The 22,954-nt window shown below is 34.7% G+C and overlaps 1 protein-coding gene across 2 annotated transcripts in view; it reads right to left on the reverse strand.

The window, feature by feature from the left end:
- TBC1D19 (TBC1 domain family member 19) overlaps positions 1 to 22,954 on the reverse strand; it is a 46,493-nt gene that overhangs the window by 1,818 nt on the left and 21,721 nt on the right. For both annotated transcript variants that reach the window (XM_048942076.1, XM_048942078.1), the window contains 10 exons: positions 20,626 to 20,738; positions 12,133 to 12,207; positions 11,596 to 11,658; positions 8,793 to 8,877; positions 6,466 to 6,510; positions 5,160 to 5,192; positions 3,030 to 3,139; positions 1,841 to 1,932; positions 1,107 to 1,222; positions 46 to 116 (listed from right to left, as the gene is read on the reverse strand). In XM_048942076.1, coding sequence (XP_048798033.1) covers positions 46 to 116; positions 1,107 to 1,222; positions 1,841 to 1,932; positions 3,030 to 3,139; positions 5,160 to 5,192; positions 6,466 to 6,510; positions 8,793 to 8,877; positions 11,596 to 11,658; positions 12,133 to 12,207; positions 20,626 to 20,738 — 803 coding nt within the window. The remainder of the gene's footprint in view (positions 1 to 45; positions 117 to 1,106; positions 1,223 to 1,840; positions 1,933 to 3,029; positions 3,140 to 5,159; positions 5,193 to 6,465; positions 6,511 to 8,792; positions 8,878 to 11,595; positions 11,659 to 12,132; positions 12,208 to 20,625; positions 20,739 to 22,954) is intronic.

The raw sequence follows: 22,954 nt of genomic DNA on the forward strand, positions 1-22,954 counted from the left end.
CATCAGAAACTATTTCAATCTCCTCAAAGTGAAACTTATCCTTACTTCAGCTGCAGCCAATGATGTCACCTCCATCAGGTTCACTGCTCGGAAAGCAAATACAGCAGCTGCCAGGACTGGAAGGAAAAGAAAAGCCAACAAACCAATATTTAAGTTGATGACCTATTGATTAGTGGTTAGGATTAATCTATTAATCTTGATCTAAAATATCAGTTTTCTCTCCCCAGAAGAATTAGTTTGTTTTTGAATAATAATATACTGTGAATGTCAATGTCTGAGTTTCTTTGGCTATTCACTAAAACTGACAGGGCAACAAACATCCTTTCAGAAAAGTATGAGTAAAAATGCTTGTGTTTAAGATGAATCCCTTTTAACTGCAAGGAAACAAGGTGATTTACAATTATTTCATTACGTAAATCCAAATTATTGGCTTAGAAAATGACAACAGTTCTAATTGTGAGCACTATATAACTCAAAAAAATGTTAATTCATTTTGAAATCTCTTATATAGGTATACATATCTACATAGCTGTCTCTTACAAATGGAACTAAAACTACCCTTCTGTTCACATTCCTTGTATTTAAATTGTGATCCAACTGAAGATACATATAACTTCCTTGGAAGCCTCTACGTTGCACAAATCTTAGGACAGAGTTTCCTTTATAAAAAGTAGAGAACTGTCAAAGTCTCATAAAAGACAAGGTTTTAAAAAAGAATTACAGCAAATCAGGACAACTCTCAGTTGTGCTAAATACTGAAGACATACTTCCCATAAGATTAATGCTGTATTTTGTGAAAGGTGATGAATTCAAATCTTAATCATTGCTGCATCAAATGCTGCCACTGAAGGTAGAACATCTTATGCTCTGTTCAGAGCACTACTTTTGGACTGCTACCACAGAAAACAATTATAAAAAAGAAATACATTTTAAAAAATCACTTCATGTTTTTGTTAGAGGTGTGGTATTTATACCATTTCTAAAAGGTATTCTCTTTGACTTGCAGTTCTCTTGTAAGTTCTCTTGTAAGGCAAATACATGTTAGCTCAGTCTATTTTGTGACATCTACATGGACGTACCAAACTTTGTAGAACTAATTCCCTTACCAGCAAGAATTTCTAGGGAGTTGTACCCCAGGATTCTGTCCCACAGGAGCAGGAGCTGATCTGTAGCTAAATAACCAGAAAATGCTCGTACCATCCATTTAAATGAAATTCGTAGCCTGCAAACAAGCAACAAACAGTAGCAGTTAGATTTTTCTCTCTCCCATGATTAGACAAATCCTCTATCACCAAAATATTCTGACCAAACAATTAAATTAGAATGATCCTCAGCTTTTATTACTCCAAACGTTTCATCAGTTTCTGCTACTATTATGAATATTGATTATAACAGTAAGATTTTCACATTCCATTGCACTTGGTGCCATGAATATACTACAGAGAATGACAACCACCTGCTCTCTTCTCTTCCTGCAATAGTTTCTGCTCTAATGAGCATATCACAATGTAAATAAAAATAAAAATATTCTACTCTTCCTTTAGTTCAATCAGATCTGATGTGGATTATTAAAACTTAACCTAATAACACTTATTTCTTATATAAACACAAAGAGCAATTACCCTTTCTTTTTCATAGAACATACTGAACGAAATGCCCAATGCACATACACGATGTTAGACAAAGGACTCCAAATTACTTTCAAGGTAAATTGGCACATCCATGCCTGCAGTTTGGAATAACTTTTCATGGTTTTTAAGTTAAAACACAACAGAACAAGCAGCATCTTAATGACAATTAATCCATAACATTTATATCAAGTTAGTAAAGATATACTTACGGCTGAGCCCCAATTTCTCGAAGGTGATAAAAGAGCTGAGGCAGATGAGTTTGTAGAAGAGTCTCAAACAGCAAACACAATGACACAATGCCCTAGTGAAACAAGATCACATCCTGAATACTAACACTCATGCTATCAAATCTGAAAAAACAGTACGGGCACATAAGTATGCATGAGTTTTTAATTCAAGAAATAAAACACTATTAACGATACAATATACAGTTCAGGTAAGCAGGGCATGAAGCAACTCTAATGTCTTCAGTCACTAAAGCTAAAATTTTATGTATATATTTGCAATGTTGTAAGTTCTGATAGCCCCCTTCAGCTCTCAGCTGCATGACAGAATCTACTTTGAATGTTGAATCTTGAAATATTTCCACTTTCATATTAAAAAAAGGAGGATGTGAGAAATAGATAACAGCAATGGGGATAGTTAAAAAAATACGCATTTTAAAGTTTCTTTAAGAAATTACCACGAAAGGTAATAGATACTTGTCCAACCAGTTTCCCCACTATTAATGACTGAAGGCACGATGGCCAGCCTCAAAACAGTATATTCAATATAAGGAAAGGATTTTCTTTTAACCAGGAAATGCTTCGAAAAAGAACTATTCAGCTTTTTGTGAGGGGAAAAAGAGAAAAGCATCTACTATGTTCTACTCTTAAAAAATAGGAGATTAGCAAAAACTTCTACAATTGTCTTACAGTTAAGACAGCTGGCTGTGAATGCAAAGTTATTTAAATTGTCTCTCCAGTATCTAATAATGACAAAAAACATATGCTTTCATTCAAAGATGATTGAGTTAAAGAAAGAGACATTAACATCACTTCACTGAAAAGATATCTGTGTATATTTGACTACCCAATAGCTCATCTATACTAGAAAGCACTTAAGTTAGCAACTGCATGTCATCAATGAAAACAGTACAGAATATGTATTTACACAACAGCTTGAATTAAGAAGCCTAATAAGGAAAGTACATGATTTCATAAAGTGCATTATGTTCTGTAGCAAAGACTGAAATTGAGATAGAAAAAGATATCAAACGCCTTTCCCAAGCTTGCCTGAAATATTTTATTACATTATAAGGATATATTTAGTCACAGAGAAAAATTATGCCACTGTATAATATTGTTCTATAGCAAAGAGAGTATTAAGTAATTGGATTTTAATTCCTAATGAACTTACAGAGGGATGAGAAGAGATGGAATGGAGTCTGAAGAAAAAACGCACATACATCTCACGGAATATCTGATACAATTTGGCAGGTTCATGATACAGAAAACAAAGTGGAGCAACTGAAAGGATAAAAGAATTATAATTGACACAACGCTGTAAACTGTGAAAAGAATTCAATGGTTAGAGGCATGAAGTACGGTGAAAACCATATAATACATATCAGCACAATTTACAAAACTTATGCTATAGAAACTATTCAAAGATTGTTAAAATAATCTACCATTTAAAGTACGAAGTTCAGCAAGGGAATACAGTACATTCTAGCATACAGTTTTTAATATTTCAAGAATCTAAACTACTTAGAAGCTGCATTGTGTGAATTCATTCTCTTACGTATATAAATCAGAGAAGATGACTTACTAAAAAATAACGGTGCTTGTGCATGAAAGGCAGCAGCACTAAGGCAAAGTGAGATGTTCAAAGAAATATTTACTTTGGGTTGAGAAAAGCAGAGGGTCTTACTAGTTTGTATGTGTAAGGATTGAAGACTGAGGTGAAAGAGTTGGCAAAGTGCTTTTGTACATAAAGGCCAGGAGGATATGAGAACAGTGCCTGACAGGTGGCACTGTATGACAGTATGTGTGCAAACATGCAAATGTATACGACATTTACATCAGGTCCCAGGTGGTTCCACCTGGAGCAGCTGCTTGGTCTCAGCTGCTGCATGCACAGCTTGGATTCATACTATAATGTTTCTCTGCCTGCCTTTTTAATCTCTCTCCTTCTCACAGCCTGTCTATTTTGTGCCCTTTCCAAGTAAAAGGGGAAAGCAGGGAGGGAAGAGGCTCGCACCCAGTTTCATAACGCTGTTCTAAAGGGTAGAGTCAAATCCAAACATTTTGAAAAACAGTTTCTCATGGAAGAAATTGAAAGCTTCCTAGTGAACACTTAAAGAGGAGTGTATAACCAAGCTGCTTCTTACTTCAGAAGACATTCCCCATTCAGGTCCAAATTTCCATTTCATACTTAAATTGCCTTTTATCTATGATAGTCAAAGGAGCGGGATCATTAAATTTTATTAGTAGCTGTATAATCAATGAATATAAACATGTTATAATTATGAAAAAAAAAAAAAAAAAAGAGTTTGGCAAAGCAGATTATAATAACAAAAAAGAGAATAGATAGAATGCTTACCCACATCTTGGGCTCGCTGCAAAACTCCAGAGGAGGGATCTCCAGAAGAGATCCTTCCCTACTGGTAGCCAGCTCTTAAATGGGTCTAGGAGAGGTGCAGCCAGGCTCCACTCCTTCTGGCAGCACAGGTGAATTGCCTTCAGCTGTGCTCCGGTGGCTGACTCATTGCTTGCCTCAGATGATCAATCAGAGGTTCAGGCCATGATTCAGCAGTTCCCATATAGTAGCTAAATATGGCATTTTAAGGATAGTCTGGATAGTCTTCTCTGCTAGCCCAAATACCACTGTTATAACATCCTGCACCGCACTGCCCCCCCCCCAAAAAAAAACAAACAAACAGACCAACACCATCACCACCACCACCACCAGCTCTGGAAACCCATTACACATACTCTCATGGTGTCTGAGCACCTCTCTGCAGTACATCTGCTATATAACATGTCTTGATGCCTTGTTACATCTGAGAACTGGGGGATTTTTCTGCTGTCTTCCTGGAAATCTTGTTGATAATCAAGCTGTCTTCTGTGCAGGGCAACAGCAACCAACCTATCACTTAACAGTCCTTTAACTCCTATTCGAAGACAAATACAGCAGCAGGCCTTTCACATAACTCATGTTTTTAAGACTGACAGATAAATTGGTCTACCTAGAAGACACGAAGCATGAGAAAAAGAGAACTCTGCAAATGAACTTTGTCCCTCTAGTCGTATACATCAAAATCTACTTTTGACTTGTAGGCCAACAGCTCAGTGATTAGCTCTCAAACAGCATATGATATAAAATCATAATGTGAGGAAGTAGAAGCAGCTTGGAAGAATCACATACAACAGCTTTTGTATACATAAAAATAGAATATAGAGAGCAATATACTTACAGAAAAGTACATACAGCCTTAAACTAAGATACAATAAAAAGAAATCCCTGACTGTTAAATATCACACTTACCATACATAGAAAAGCCATGAAATGGGATGACACCTAGAAAACAAAGATTTCTTTTACTGTTCTTCTTCTAAATTGTTTTTTTATCCATGCTAGAAATGTATTTTTATCCAGGTATCTTCCCCCCGTTTCTAAATTGTATTCTGCCCACTACAGGGATAAGATATAGCTTTGTTATAGCACCCACAGTCTTAGATCTCTAGCTTGTATCTAAGTATTAGGTAATAATACTTAGATATTAGATAAATTAGATTATTTACTTCACTACCACCAACGGTGCACCGTAACACATGCTATAGTTCCTAGAAAGCCATGTAAAGCTGTTTCCATGAAGTTACTAAGGATAAGCTCTGATGAAATCAGAACCTAATTTCAGTTAAATGACAACCAGTAAATGTCATGCAGTGACAAGGAGGGAGCTGGAAAAAAAAAAAAAAAGGCCAAGACTTCCAGTAACTTACAGTTACTTATATAGTACTCAGACAAAACATTTAGAGGAGTTGGCAGCTGTATGACAGTTCTCTCCTCCTTTGCAACTGATCTCAGCTCCCATTCATTAATTTTCCACAGGACCAATGAGAGGGAACTGTTTTGACAAGAGGTCATAAGGACCTTCATGGCTATAAAGCTGCAAAGAAATGTGGAGGCAAAAATGGAAGAAAGGGGAGCAAACAAACATGCTATCACTGACATCACTGGGACAGAGAAGGCACAGAAGGTAAGGTCAGAGATAAGGATATAAGATTGGTGATGTGAGGCCTTGAAAGCAATAGCAGTGAGCTTGAGTTTTAAATGTGGCACAAAAATAGGGTGAGGTTTCAACAGATCAGAACTGAAATGATCAAAATAAAAGCTGAAGAAAAAAAAATTAACAACTGATGCAACAACTGCAATGATATTGATTTAAAGTTGATTTGTTAGATCTGAATTTCTAAAATGAACGCTAATTTTGAAAGGAAAAGTGACTTTCAAACATGGTGTACAGAGCATTGAAAAGCTGGGGATCAGGCTGTATCTTTCAGATCCTCTGTGTGGATGATCCTCTGTCACTGGAGTACAAGCTGCCGCACCAGAAGTTGCTTTCCCTCTTTCCCTCTAATAGTGACAAACTTCATGTCACTATTAACAACAGGCTGACTGTGCTTCTGCATTAGCTTCAGTCCAACTCAATCCTTTAAATTAATGAATTTGGCAGAATAACAGTAAAACACACTATGAAACAGAAGAAGAGGTTAACATGAATTTGAGGAAAAACATATCCTGTACCTTTCCAATCTACCGCTAGAGGAGGCAATAGTATCATTCTTACCATTTGGTGGATAGAAAACAGCATACTCTTCTATTCCAAGTTTTCCTGTGAATCATCAAACAACAATTAAAATGCAATGCAGTTGTTAAAAGGTGTATAGATGTAAGTGAAAAAACAGATTTAAGTGGCAATTATAAAAATTATAACTACAACTGTTACTGATCATTTGACATTGTCCAAAAGCATGTAAGCAATGCAATAGGACGAACACACTCTCAAATGTAAAACAAAAAAGCAGCACCAACAAGGCAGGATGATAAACAACCGGAAAAAAAGAACAAGAATTTTGATTGGGGTGTAATATTACAGAGCTCTAAAGGTGCTTGCTGCAGTCCTTGAAGACAGTTAAGTTAGAGGGAAAAGTCTGTCAAGTTAATTTAGGGACAGGAAAGTCACTTAAAAAGGCAGAAGAACACCAGATAAAAACAGACAGATAAAACACCAGATATTTAGGACTTCATTAAGTGTTCAACAGAGAGGAAGATGCATGGTACAGCTGTGATAAATCAAAACAACAAAAAAAAAAGTGATCTATTGGATACAAAAGAATAATTAAGACAAACGTTGACTATACAGATTAAACATGCCAGTTTTCTCTTCCCTGCAAAATGAACATCTCACATTAGTCAACAGTATTGTAAATCTGCTATAAAAATTTTCACAATTTATTTAGCACTATAAAAAAGGTTTTTAAGCATTTTACAATTACTTAAAAACTTTTCTTTATTTCTCTGTTTTAAAATGAGAAATTCAACTATTACAATTTACGTGAAAATGTACAGGATATTCACAGGTCCTGCAGATCTCTTTGCATTTTGTTCTTTCTACACAGAAGAACAGCACAGGAACTTTTGCCAGGTTCAAATTAATTTGGACTTAAATATTTTCCTATAGAACAAATTGACAGCATTAAATTCAAAATGAATCTGTGAAGCTCTTGCCTCCTAACCATGAAAACAAAATCCAGTATTTTCCAATTACAGAAATCAATTATTTCATTAAAATACCAAGTAATTTTACTTTTCCTTTCAATTGTTTGCTTGCCTGTAACTGGGAGTGTAAATTGGAAGGTGATTATTTTTAGAATGAAACATTTCTCTTGGAAAATTAGCCAAAAATAGGACCTACAAGCGTTGCAGATTTATGCTGCACATGCTCAGCAAAGACTTAGATTTCAGCAACTTCATTCTTCAGATTTGTTTTGGAATAAATAGAATAGTAGTGTTTCTGGGCTGCCATGGCTCTATGCCTGAAATGAGACCCAGACCCCACTGTTGTTCTGCTCTCAGGTGAGCCCCTTGCTAGTTTCTGGCAGTAGGTAAAGTAAGCTGCTTAATTCATTCAAAGAGAGAGAAAAAAAGACCTACAAAGCAATAAGAAAAGAAGAAAAAAATAATCACAAAATAATCATTGGCTCTAGTGACACACGTAGCAGCACATGGAAAACAAAGTGTGCAGAGTTTATGCTAAAAAAATGTACTTGGTATCCACTAGGTTACATATACCAGAACTAGGGACCAAGGAAGAAAATGGTAATGGAGAAGGTAAATCTAAATGAAATATATATATTAAAAAAAAAAAAAAAAAAAAGGCATTGGAAGGTTGAAGGGTTCAAGGAAAAAGACAAAATAGTGAACCTCTGGGTAAAGCCAAAGGAGGTGCTGATCTAAGAAACAACACAGTAGAGCTCAGAAGCACGGCAGAAGCTGGCTGAGAGGGCAAGTGGACTGAAGTGATAAATTTAAGACTATCAAGTTACCAAAAAAAAAAAAAAATTCAGATTCATAGAGAAATAAATCCAAAGGCAGGGTAAAACTCTGGAATACACAGTGCAATGAAAAAAATCTGTGTAAGCCTGCTTGGTAGAGCTGTACTCTTCCAGCCTATGTAACAGAGCCTAATGTTCTTCAGCAACGTGTTCTGTTCCTGTCTACAAATACCTTCCAAACGCACTGCTTTGGGAAGATAACACTCTACCCCCTCTCCCAGTTAGTAAATCTGTTGAAGTTGCTGAGGACAATGATGTATATATAAATTTCTATCCCAGCTGATGACAGATGTCACAATTCTACTATACTGTCATAGATGGGGTTTTAATTTATTTTGGAAAAGCATTGAATAATTACACACACAACTACCATAAAATTACGTCACTGCAATCTGGGTGTAATGCAATAAGTTTCTAAACTGCAGCAATAGAACCTGTGAAGATGTCATCTGGATGCGTGATGTTCCTTACTGATATTCTTTTAAATGCAGTCTAACAGGTGTAATGAACACAAAAGAAATTCACATACTGTATTCTTTTTTAAAACAACTCCTATTACCTTGTATGTATGATTTAGGTGGAGTAGCACTGCTGTAAGCAAAGTGCTCCAATACTGAAGTATCTCGTGAAAAACACAGTAATACCTGTAGAAGACAGCATAAAAAAAATCAGCTGACAATCAACAAAGAAATGCCAAATAGAGATTCAAGCACCCACTTTCATTAGCACTTGTAAGATGCTACTGAAGAACGCTAATATGGTTGAAGGCTATTGACCAGCTCCATTTAGTGTCTCATTAAAACTTCTAGACTCATCTGGAGTTTGCTATGATAACATCTTCACATTCAGTTGTTGTCAGCAAAACACCCACATCCTCCAATCTTCCTCTTTGCCTCTACGAAGCAGATTACTCCCTTCTGTCATGTCATACTGATGTACACCTGAATAATCAGCATGTTGGAACATTCTGGAATGTTTCAAAAGTACTGTCTTCAGTTTTTGCTTAGTTCCCCCCTTCCCATTAATCACAGTCATTAAAGTGGCTGTGTAATTAAAGTGCAGTGCATGCACTTGGCTGCTCTGATGTCTAATAGGTCATTTTTCCATTTGGTTACTATGACTTAGGGAAGTCCAAGTAAGAGCATATGCAAATGAAGAGTTTATGTTGTAATATACATGCATTTCCAGAGGACTGATCCTCATATTCTCTATCATTCCCATGAGCTTTGCAGAATACTTGCACTGTTCAGTACTTTCCAAAAGAACAAGTGAGAATGCTCATGTCATATACTTAAGTTCTGAAATCCATACTGTATTTTACAAAATACATCTGTATTTTTCACTGCTTACATAAAGAAACAATTTACTGTTCATAGCAATTGAGTAAAAAATTAAATATTAAAAGCATTCCTAGAAGAAAAAAACCCACAACAATAAAGAATCTCATCCTATACACAAGAGATTGTGTTATCCAGAATGGACACAAGAGGGCAGAAGTAAAACAACCTACAATTCGCTGACTTAAATAACTAAACCCGCTGTTCTTGCAGCTTTCAACAGTTTTTCCTTAAACTGTAGCCAGGGTGTAAGATGTGGAATTGTTTATATGGTGTTTTACTACATAATTTCTTATGAGTAAAACAAATGGAGTTTTCCTGCAACAAAGTATTGCAAACATTTTCCAGAGATCAGCATTATCGAAAGGAAACACGCAAAACTGTGACCTCTGACGACCACTCTTTTTTTTTTTTTTTGGAAGCAAGGCATATTTGAGAAATTTCCTTTTCATGAATCTCAAAATTACTTCTCAGATACAAACATCTTTTAAAAAATAAATAATTTCTTTATCTTGAGCAGTTTAAGCTAAATATTATTTTTGTGCAATACACGGTCATTTTCACAGCTGCCAAAATACAACTGACAATAACAATACACAGGCAAACGTAATTCTCTGTATATGTTAACTGAGGTGAAAGAAAGAGGAACTAATCTAGAAGGGACATAAATTCTGTCCTCTCATAGGGAAAAGAATGTAACCTTATTTGAAGCCTCTCTCACCCACAGAGGGGGATTACAGTGCCCAGCATCAGAATCTGCAGGTCTTTAAGACCACGTAACTTTATAAGAAGTAGACTCCAACCCAAACACGAGTACTGACTACACTGAAACTTCTGGGTGAGGCTCTCTGCACATACTAGTTATGAGGGATGTAATATTCAAGTATTAAAATAAGAACATCTGACACAAAGTCACAGATGTACAAGTTTCTCTCTTTGGACGTTATTTTTCTCATTCACAGAAATGATGCTGCTGTAAGAATAATGACACAACCCCTTATTAAGTACAGAAATGTCTGATGAACTATTGGATATGATAATCCAAGATATGTCACTGTGGGGTTATTTTTTAAAATTGTAATTAATTTAAAAAAAATCAGATGCAGATGTTACCTTTGTAACTATTTTAAGTAAAATAAACTACAGTTTTTTGAGGTTGTGATTTTTAATGTTTATCATATGTAGACATGATTGAATAGCATGTTTAAATAGTAACCCCCATTTTTTTATTCATATGGAATAAACTACATTAAGGATAGTTTTTGTTTTTGTTAGTTCTCCATATTATTGGCAGTTTTACATACTACCATCAAAGAAGAACTGTTTCACATAGCTCTAAAAAAAAAAAGCAAGTCTGGCCTAACAAGTGTGACTAATGAAACTGGAAGAAACAAGGGAATGTGAAGTTTGCTGCATGACATTTATGTTGACACTGCAATCAAGTACACATTAGGAAATTCATAAATGTAATCTCCTTCTGTTCAAGGGTATCTGACAGGCAGCAATGAAGATAATTCTGCATAAATTAGCTCTATTCCCTATTGCAAGTAGCAGCTTTAGTATGGGAGGAAGCTTAGAATTAACCATACACATCATTACCTTACGCAGAACCAATGTGTTCAGTTTAAAAATAGGTCAATAAAATATCTTTTGTGCTTATTGCAGTATGTCACAGTAAGAGCTGTAAAGCAATGTTTTTGTTTTTAGACTGGAAATTCTCAACTCTTGATATCTCTGTGTGCCACACCTTCTGTTAATCATTTTTACTGTTACCAAGCATGAAAAAGAAAGAATATAGCTGACTTCGTATTTTTGGTATTGGAAGGATGATTGAGGGTCCTTCAGGAGTTTTTAGAAGCAAGTCATGCTTAATCTGTCCAAACGTACAAGGTTTGTTTGCAGCACTGATACTCTGAAGGGAAGATATACATAATGCAGCAAACACACATCTGTCGAGGGTCCTGCTATATACTGCCACAGCAGTGTGCTCTCTTGCTTCTCTGATAGAAAAATGAAGTTACATACCTGATATAAATAATCCTCAAATACAAAATAGTAGTCATCATTGCTTGCCGTTAGCTTTACATCCTGAAATTAAAAAATGAAGCAGTTTGAAGGTGAAAGACTGAACTAAACACAGTGGTAGGAAACACTGTTTCACCACTTAATAATGAAAAAGCTTATGGTTAAGCATATAATCCGTACTGTAAAATGCAAAACCAAGATATTAAGTGGATTACTGAAGTATTTAGAATTGAAATTTGAAACAGAATCATTTGGGCCCCAGTGCTATTTTACTTCAGAAATCATTTATTCCTCAAAATGAAGTTACTGTTTTCTCTATGACTGTTTCTTCTACAGTTTAAACAAATGTCTTACACAAGAGCCATTGCAGGAACAAGGAGAGAGATTACAATAATTCACTGTAATCACTCTGACACTTCTTAAAACAAAACTATGCAACATTTTCTTTGTTAAAAAAAAGAAAGAAAACAAACAAAAAAAACCTGCAAACAAGATACTGCTGTGATGACTACATAAATCACTTACTGGATTACTTACTTTGTAAATCAAGCTGTCCACTAAAAGGTCATGCTGAATCACATTTGACTTGAGCTGCTCATAATACAAGATATCCTAAAATTGAAAATATTATCATCATCAGTCGGAGACAAAATTGTAATTTATGTTTAAAGTACGAAAGATGAGTTCTAATAATAATAATACAAAGAAAAATTAAAAGCATGTATTGAACTCAAAGTCTCACTGCATAATTTAGGAAGCACTCTATAGCTGCTTAAAAGGCTCCAGAGATGAGGCATGTATTTGAGACTTCATAAAGTGAACTCCCCTTTATGTTTATTCATTTATTACATAATTAATAGGATGAGAATGGAGGAACTAATTCAAACCAAAGATTCTCATCTTCCAACTTTTGGGTCACTAAACAGTCAAAACTGTTTCTATAATAAAATCACTGCCATATTTCTTTAGTTGTTAACCTCTATTTTCAAGCATCTCTCCATTAATGAGTTATGTCATATCTTCTAGTGTTACTGAGATGCAGCAAATATTTTATACTAATCTGAGTCTCTACATTTTTAAAATGTTGAAAGATTAAATCACGATTAAATATATCAAAAATCTTGTGAAGAATACAAATAACTCAGATTTGTTTTAAAACTTGAATTACTTCCTGAATGCATACATAAGATGAATACAGGGGAAACAACAAGAAATTAAAAGAACAAACATTTCTTTGTGTTTTTTATTTTATCCCTTTCTTCTCAGAAAGAGCTTGCAGTGGAAGAAAGAGATGTGACATCTTGCACTATCCTCATGTAATTCATAAATACATCTCTGCCATTATGCCAAGAATTGAATATTATTGTTTCAAATTGTTTTAGATGAATTTGTAATAACATATTAACTAAACTATCAGTCCCGAGGTCTTTACAATGTCTTTTTTTAATTTCAGTGTGTTTCTCCTGACACCACAGAGATGTCTGTATATTACTAGATCTACATAATATTGCTGATTCCTTTGCAAAAGATGCAAGACTGGAGTAAGGATTTCAAGGAAAAAAAAAAGAGAAGTAAGGTGAAATTTGAAGACAGCATTATAGAAGGAGAGAATGAGAGAAAGTAGAGAGAAGGCCCCAAGGAACATTGCAACTGCTCTTTGCACTGATCAAAAACTGGCAAGTGGTGAATAGCACGCAGTTAGAAAGTTATTAGAATTAATACAGCACTTAATTTGAAATACATTACACTTAATTTGAAATGAGGATAAATGCATTATTCCTTAAGTACTGGTAGCTACCATAGGGAATGAGGGGATGGAAAAAAAAAGTATAAATAGTACACTAATTCTTTAGAAAGGGTGACACAAATATTTACTAAATATAAACTTGTAGCAGTCTGAATGTAGCACAGTTTTCAAATGCTACAGATAACTACTCTAATATTCATGTTAGAATTTTAAAGCATTAGTATATATAAGTGCAGCACTGTTGAAAAAATAATACATGAAGTTTTTCTGGTTTTCTTTCTTCTATCTCAAATACCTGCACATATTATGACAGATGAAGCTTGCAAAAAACAAACAAACAACAACAACCAGCACTCAGCATATTGTGGAATGAACTGTTTCTGCTGTTATGCAAGTAAGATGCCTTAAAGGTATTCCACAAGCACTAACGTGCTTGATATTTCACAAAGTTTATAACCAAGGCAGCATTCAAATCTGTTAGGAAACGTATAGCCAATTTCTCAAATATGCATAACCAAATAGTAAGGAGAGTTTTAACTTCAAGAAAATATTCAGAAAGAATGGGAAGAAGATGAGTGGTTTGCTGCAGGTGTCAACTTCTCTTTAAAATCTAATCATCCAAAAAGATTCTAAACTACAGATACTCAAGGCAGCAAGGTGATGAACTCTGAAGCTCATTTCCAACACTGGAATGAAGTCCAATTAGAACATTCCAAGATTAGAATGAAGTCTTCTGTTGCGCTATATAGGCAAGAACAAGCAAGACAGTTTGTGTAGCACAGTCTGCAGTCAAACAGAAGCATTATGATCTCCTTTTCTACAAACCAAAAAATGAGACACAAAAAGTTTAACTTATTTACAAATAATCACTCGAAGAACTCACGATAGAGATAGAACTGAACTAGAATCAGCAGTTCTTCATCAATAATTTTCAAATAATTACATGTTCTTTAGTAGAGAGCTGTACTAGACAGCACAACATAAGAAGCTGCGATAAATTTCTTCTTGTCATCAGGCTCCCATGTAATTATGGGCCAGTTGTTTAGAGTAAGATTCAATAAAGCAAAAATTGCTTGTTTCAAGGCACGCAGGCTGCTTACACATTGCAAGAGTTAGGCGGCTCAGAATACCAGTCAGAAAAAGGAAGCCTCTCTGACAAGAACAGTGTTACTTCACATGGTGACAATCCACAGGGAACCCCCCAGAAAAGTGCATCTTGAGCCTCTTCAAGAATTGAAAGGCTTCTGGCCAACAGGAAACCATAGCTTGGAGAACTCTGATTAACAGCACTCTCCTTTCTTGCTGGGGAAGTTTTGGTCACGCTCAGAATCATATCTCCAAGGATATTTTATACATATATGGTACAAATATCATGTCTTGAGCCACTCTTCTGTGTTGTCTTTCTAGTCACTATCACTTACAACCTAACTAGCTTAAGATAATACAAATCATGCTTCAGTAGCATCTAATCTTGCAGATTATGAAATCACCTTAGAATTGTGCATTTAGATCAGATGGATTACGTCTTCAGAGAACTGTAAAGTCAATAGGAAAAGTACCTGAAGTTACTGCCCTCAAAGCTCAACAGCAAATGAGTGACATTTTTACTTAAAAATTCCCAAATAGAAAATGTTTCACCCATTGTTTTTCAGATTTATCTATTAACCTCTTTGCCTTGCCTGCCCAGAGGCAGAGATAATAGTGTTTATGTTTCATGATCTGTGAAGCTTCATGAGTTAATGCTCATAGGCCAATTCAAGCTTTTAAGTTGCTACGTATATGTAACTAATGCTGTATATTTAAGTGCTGTATATTTATGCTTACATTTAATCAGAGTTTCAAGCCAAAAAGATCAGGTTGCATTAAATAACTGTTGTAAGTCTACATTATTTTTAGTCTTTACAATGTTCTCAGGCATAAAACACAGAAAACGTTTAAAAAAATACAATAAAATCCCATTCCAGTTACTTAATGTAAGTCAAATACAGTCCCAAATGTCTGCATTTTACTTGAACAAACTGAATTCTGCTACAACTCTGAAAGCCAAAACAATAATGTATTGTTTAGAAAACAGAAGCAGCAGCAGAGAACATTAACAACTTCATCATTTAGAACTTGTTTGTACAGCACAAGGCTGAGCTTTTTTCCTTGGTGCTTGTTTTGCTACTGAAGGAAAACATTAAAAACAAATTTTTCATCGAATGCATTGAGAAGAGTTAATTTAGCGATATCAGATGGATCTGTCAGTTTCCCAGGAAACCTTACATAAACACAGCATCAAAGAAAGAGCAGACACCAAAAACAAACTGAATGCTAAATCCACCTGAACTGACTCTGCAAGTGAAGGTTAGAGGCAATTTCAATCATAAACAGAGCTCAGATGGATGTCAAGATAACATCAGAAGAATAAAAGCAAAACCTGGCATTCAAATATGAAAGTAAATCAGAAGAATCAAATCATTCAATTCTTTTAGAAAAGATTGAAAATATTTCTAAATTGAAAACTAATTATCTATCTATTTCAGACTTTGTTGTATCAATTTAAGGAATGGTCTCAGCTTTCCATTTTATAATTTTAAGGAATCTTAAAATATTACTCTATAAAGCATGACTAGAAGTTTAAATAACATAAAATCTAACCAACAACCACAGACAAGATATAGCCAGCATTTATTTCACTGAATAATAACTAGCTAAATTATATCACATTAACATTTGAACTGCAGAATATTTAGAGACAATATAATACCCAAATTACAGCTGACAATTTTTCATGTGTTATCAGTAAAGACTGCCTCAAAATGCACATTAGCTGCCTACTTATCCACTACATGCTGAAAGAAAAAAAATGATAATATGAATGATACTACTGAATGTGCTCATGAACAGTTTTTAGCTGGAGCACACGTTTTATAAAGGTGTTCATGAGAACTGTCCCTGTTTAACCATGAAAATATATATTTTCTATTTCTGGGTATTCTAGGTTGATAAACAAGCAAGAAATTGGAAAGACACAAAGCTCTACGCTTGAGAATAAATGTCCTTTGAAAGTGTTTTTGTAGCTATTTTGCCTCGGAGAGACAATTTGAGCCAAACTCTGTAACAGAGAATTTTTCCTCAACACTTCCTACTGTGGGATGCATCCCAAATTAATGACAAAGTTTGGAGTTGCCCTTCATTACTGGTAATGGTTTATAACTAACACACAAAAGTTTTAGAATACTACTAAACTTGGATGGAAAATATTCAGAATAGCCACATTCTGTCTCATTAAGCAGAAAGTCAAAGGCAATCTTTTCTTTTAAAGAGAAAATTAACAACTTGTCTTCCCTACCAGCAGTGGCGCAGAAGCATCTTACAAATGACGGAAACCTACAATGTAACTTCTCCTACTACAGTGGCAAAATGAAGCTCATGACTGAATGGTACTTGATGAAACAACCACCCTTCACTGTAATCTGAGAAAGAGATTCCAATAATCTAATGTTTTCTGTTACAATTTCCTTGTTTTAACTTCTCCAGAAGTGCTTCTTCCAAAGAAGAAAGTGATGTAAAGGCAAAGAGCTATCTTTTGCTAGACATGGAGAACACAGTTATCAATTTATATGCAAAAACAAGAATTCTTCTAAAAATACCCCTAGTTGAGGTTAAACAGTGGCTCCAAGGCACCAGTTAATGCTATCTCTAGAGCAGTGTTTTGCACTAACCTTTTCCCTTCATAACTAGCAAACTACTAAACTATATTTTATGTTGGCTTACCAGGGTCCATAGATTTTCCTGCTATTATTAAAATATTGTTTTAAATCACAAATAAAACTAATCATTTAAATAACTGATCCTTTCATCTCAGCAGTCAAAATAACTTGACATTAAATTGAATTATTGTACTGCTTTATTCAGACTTAGAACAGATTTAGTGTTCTGATATGCAAGGAACGACTTTACTGGATGTACAAAGAACTGAATTCTGTACAAGAACAAAAAGGATTCATAATGGATGCAATACAGTGCTCATATCACATGTTTACCAGTTTCAATGCAGTTTTGTTTATTCATAATGAATCAAAGAACTGTTTGGATTATGATGCAAAGCTGTAGTCCTTTTCAGTAGACTCCTGTGAAATGTAAAATATATCCTCAGTCACAGTGACAACAGTGTTACTAGGTTCTCAGCTTTTTGAACAGGAGAGATCTGAGTGGGAATCTAAGGCTTCTGATCCTTAGCCTAGTAGCTGTACTGATGTTACATGCTGCTACATAATGCCCTATTACAAACTTCGCACCTCACTCGCTTATTATGTTTTTAAACCTAGAAAGTTACACTCAGTAAAAGCTGCATTAAGTAAAGTGTTACTGATTTCTTTGTGCTAGACTTCTCAGTATGAAGATTTCCAACCTGTTAACTCAAAAGTGTACAAAAAATAATAATAATAATAATAATAAAGGTATGAAATAATTTTAAGAAAAAAAAAATTCTAAGCACTGTTTGAATGTGAGTGCAGTGGATGAATAGGGTAACAAAAGAAAGGGGGGAAAAAGAGTATTTAACAGGTTTTTAGTAACTGCATGCCATCTGTTTGGTGCAATGAATGAGACAGATGTCCCACAGGAAAACCTGAATCACACAGTCACAAGGTCATATGATTTTATACACACACACACACATACACGCACACAGCAAACTGGACTGACTGTACAGACTACTATGTGATAGTAGTAGATAGGCTTTTGAAGGCTTGACTTTTCAACCTCAAAAATGCTTTTTAAACAGTTTCTCTAAAACATACAGATACAAATGAAAACTAATAAACAATTCATTGCTAGGCAGTGTTTTTAAAAACATCTAAATAACTACACAGAACTTACAGTTGCCAATTATACTGCTAGATTGCCAGTATTATCCCTGAGTTGGCTGTGTACTGGCTTTATACAGAGGCTGAGCTTTATTGAATACTTTTTTCCAAATAACAATATTTGATGCTAGCACACACAATGCCTATCATACCAAACACTTGTAACCTTTAGATTAAAAGAAGGAAATCATGATTCTTTTGAGTTATAGATGCACATATCTATAAATGTAATAGATCCTAAACTGCAGGTCAAAAATATTACAGTAAGAAATCCTTGCAACCACACAATTCAATTCTAGCAGAGAAAGAATACATATGAGGTAGAAGGGGAAAATGTATTAGATAAACCAATAAAGCCTAAAAAAAACACAGCAGACTGAAAAAACAGCCCCAAGCATCTGAAAACTGCTTTGCTATATTTTGCAAAAAAATGAAGGTGTATATGGAAGAATTCTCAGGTTGTTAATACTCTGGCAATAGTTACATCAACACTTCTGTGAAACACTAACAAAGCATCAAGTCAACAATGGGCATTCAGCTTATAACACAGCTACAGTAACTCATGTGCTACCCCACCAGTCTACAAGCAGTTACTAAGTTTCTCTGTCAGAAAGCCTATTCCTTTAATGCGTTTCACACTCAAAATCCACAAAGCAATTGTAACTTACAGCACAGGACAACCAACGCTATGCTACATCATGCAGAAATAGTCTTAGAAAATGTCATCTTAGCATACTATACAAGCATTTGTAAACTCAGTGTTTTAGTAGATATTCTCCAATATAGTGTATCTTTCTACATTTACAATCATTTCTGTTCTATGTGGAAGGATGTGGGGGATTTTTTTTTTTCTCTCTTTTCCAGTTCCTAATTTCAACAATTTGAAGCTGTTGACAAACTTGCAGTTCTACATCATTTCATCCGTCCTCACTTACCATTTTTTCCTGAGGTTTCTCATTCTCCAGCCACTTGACATCACCTCAGCTGCACCACAAAGCACTGTCTCACAGTAATTCCCTACGTATGGCTAAATAAGATCATTCTTAAGGCTCTGAACCATGTAGAATATCTCCTGAAGGGGAATGTGAAAATACAGCTTGTTCCCCTTTAAAAAGAAAAGTGACTGTTGAGCTGTACACATCAATTTCAGGAACTAGATTTTGATAAATCTATTTCCATACTAGCTCATGCTTTACATGAACATAATGTGAAATATTCTATCTTTTTATTATTATTATTTTATTGACTTTCAGTCATCAAAACATTTTACTTTTATTATTATTATTATTATTATTCAACTATTTCACTTTCTACATTAAGATAAAGATGCTCTGAGAGCACATAGGACTATAGCAGGATATAAACAAATGCAGTCTAACCAACAGCATTAATTTCACATGATAATACTCCTGCTCTCTTAAAGACTTCTAAACTTCAAGTTGATCTAATAATTTCACAGAACTAAAGTCTTGTGTTAAGCATCTTGATTAATACTTATAATATTTTGTTACTGTTTCAACAGCTTCTTCTACAGAAGATTTAATCTTTCTTTATTTACTAGAAACAAAAGCCTGCTCAAGTTTTTCAAAAAAGAATAAGCTAAGGAATTCCAATTCCAGGCCAAATAATTTTAATAAAGACTTGTTTTTGCCCAAAAACTTGCTAAGTAAATTGTCAACAAACAGGATGCAGGTTTATTTTTAAGGATAATATCTTATCAATGTACTCTGTACTTACCAGCTTCAGAGTTGTAAGAAAGTGACAACAGCTTCAAAGGACATGAAATACAGTAAAAATGCCACATTTGTGACTAAACTTACATCTCTGTATGTTATTTTAATTGAAATCAAAATATTGCATCAAAATAGTCACAATTCTGAAATGACTTATATAAGGACTTAACTTCCTATGGTATGAATATACTAGATATACTGATCATCTTCTAATACTGCAACAGATTTCATTCTTGAGGACCTCAGTAAAACACAAAGTAATATGAAAAAATGCTGCTGTGCAAACAGGCATGAAAACAATCCACAAATATAAAGCCATTTACAAGATATGTATATGCAGACTATGACTGGTTCTAACAGCCAGGAAAAAGGCACATGCGTTTTCTTTCTATAAAACTTCAGAGAATTTCATCTTTATGAGACTTCTTTCTTGTCTCCTCTGAAAGAAAGTCAGCACCATTAAGGAAAAGCTCAGAAGCTAGGTAGATCAAATAATTAGTCTGTTCCATAGTATTTTGCTTATATACTTAGAGAAGAGCCTAAAAGTCTTTACCACAACACTGAGGTTTCTGAAAGGAATGTGTATCAGTTAGTGCGAAAACTCAGTAGAATATTTCATTATCTTTTTCAAGAACAGAAAAAATGTGTTTCCACACACACACACACCTTCACATTTTGCTCTTACTTTGTCCCTTACCTCTGGCTGATTAGAAATATTCAGAATGAGGGCCCATAGATCAGCTCGGAGTGCTGTTGGACATCCCTGACGAACATATTGTTGAGCTGCAGCACTATCTTGTTCTGCTAAAACTGTAAAAAATGAAGCAAGCAATAAACAACAGTAATTCAAGATTTCCAAAGTTTATCAGACTATCAAGTTCCTTATTTCTCAATTGCTATTTTATAAGTACTAAAAATCGAATGTATACCAAAAATAACAGAGTTCTGTAACATTTCTATGTATTTGAAATGGACATTAGTCTGGATTCAAAAATAAAAATAGAAAAAAAAATATTGTATTATAAAGAAATACATTTCATTGAAATTTAATGCCTTCCTTTTTTCTGCTTATGTAACAACTTATCACAGTTTTCTGTGCAAGCAATCATTTGGAAATATTTGTTTTAGGTGATGTTTGTTATAAGAAAAGAATTCAAACATCTATTTGACAAATAAATCACATACATGCAAGTAATAAAGAATGCAAGAGAGTAAGGTTAATACTAGATAGCATTTGATAGTGTGAGTGCAGTTTAGCCCTATAAACATATAACATGAAGATTCAGGAACAGGGTGAACTGTCTAGTTTACCATGTTGTAAACATTAACTAAAGAGAAAATATCTAAAATGCATGGTTTCCACAATTCAGTTTTGAAGTAGCTCTTTGGGAAAGAAAACAATCGACATTCTGTCATTAGCAGAGGAATAGCACTTAGATGTCTTTACTCAAGCCCAGTTGTAGCTTCTAGGCTGACACCAAGTGGAACAAGCGATCGTATATAGCCACAGAATACTCCAGTACAAGTGTTATCTTATATCAAATATGAGATTGCTACTTACTCTGTTTTCTTACTGCCTCTATTTTGATGTTAACTATCTAGAGATGGGTTTGGGAGAATATTTCTGTGAGCTGATTGACTTTTGCAAAGTGCTTGAATATTTTAGAAAGTACTGTAAACCACAATGTAAATAAATTTCAAGATGGAAAATATTGATCTCATTGAGGCAATTATGATACTCAAATTGATTTTGGATTTTTCAGCTTGATTAGTAGTGTGTGATTAAAATCTAAGTTGCGATAGATAGTAAGAACAAAAAACTTAACTGCCCACAGATCAATACTTTTCTGGTAATGAGACGCTTTCAAATCTGCATCCTCCAATTTTTCAGCAGTCTCAGAAATAACTTGCTATTCTAAATTTAACTGTATATTAAAATCACCATATCAGTCTTGTAATGGAAGGATGAAGTCAGATTCAAAAACCTACTGAATTGATTCCTCTCTTTTTTCCTCTCTTTTTAAGTACTGAATGGACTGGTCTGCCAATTTTTTGTTTAACCTGTAGAGCTCTAACACAGATGTTGTGTGATCTCCTTTTCTTCCCCTAAAGAGCAAAATTGAAAGACATTCCTGCAGTTCCCACAAAACTTCAGAAAAGACTTTGACTCATCACAGCGTCTATGAGTGTTTACCTTGCCATTTTTTACTGAGACACAAAGTATGAAAAAATAGCTTTTTCACATACAAGATGAGTTTTTCAATATAATTACGGAATTACAAATTAAAATACAATAATGGCAGCTCCTCACACTAAGTAATATTTCTCATAAGAGAAAATCAATGCATCTGTGACATGCAAGGTCATAAACAATATCCAATGGAGCATGGAGAAAGATTTCCCTTGAATGAACTTAAATATTCATGGTCAAGCCTTTAGCTTGCAGTTTTACAAGATTCTGTGTCTTTGCACAGATACAAAGCTAAGACAATCTGTGTAATAGAGCCTGCTCTACACAGACAAGAGATGAACATTAAAAATTACATTGTGTGGGGGTTTAAATCTCAGTAAGGCTTGAATAGAGATTTTTTAGGGGACAAAATAGAGAAGAACTGGGATTGTTTAGTTTGTAGAAGAGAAGGCTCAGGGAAGACTTTATAGCTCTTCAGCTACCTGAAAGGAGGGTGTGATGAGGAGGAGCTCAGCCTCTTCTCCTATATAACTAGTGATAGGACTAGAAGGAATGGTCTCAAGTTGGGCCAGGCTAAGTTCAGTTTGGATATTGGGAAATACTTCTTTGAAAGAGTGGTCAAGTGCTGGAATGGGCTGCCCAGAGAACTGGTGGAGTCACTGTCTCTGGAGGTGTTCAAGGAACATTTAGATGTTGTACTAAGGGACGCAGTTTAGTGGGAAATATTGGTGGCAGGTGGACAGCTTGACTAGATGATTTTTGAGGTTTTTTCAACCTTGGTGATTCTATGATTCTATGAAGAGGGAGATGAACTGTACCCTAATAAGTTGCACTG

This window comes from Lagopus muta, chromosome 4 (genome assembly GCF_023343835.1).
Source record: "Lagopus muta isolate bLagMut1 chromosome 4, bLagMut1 primary, whole genome shotgun sequence".
NCBI lineage: Eukaryota > Metazoa > Chordata > Aves > Galliformes > Phasianidae > Lagopus > Lagopus muta.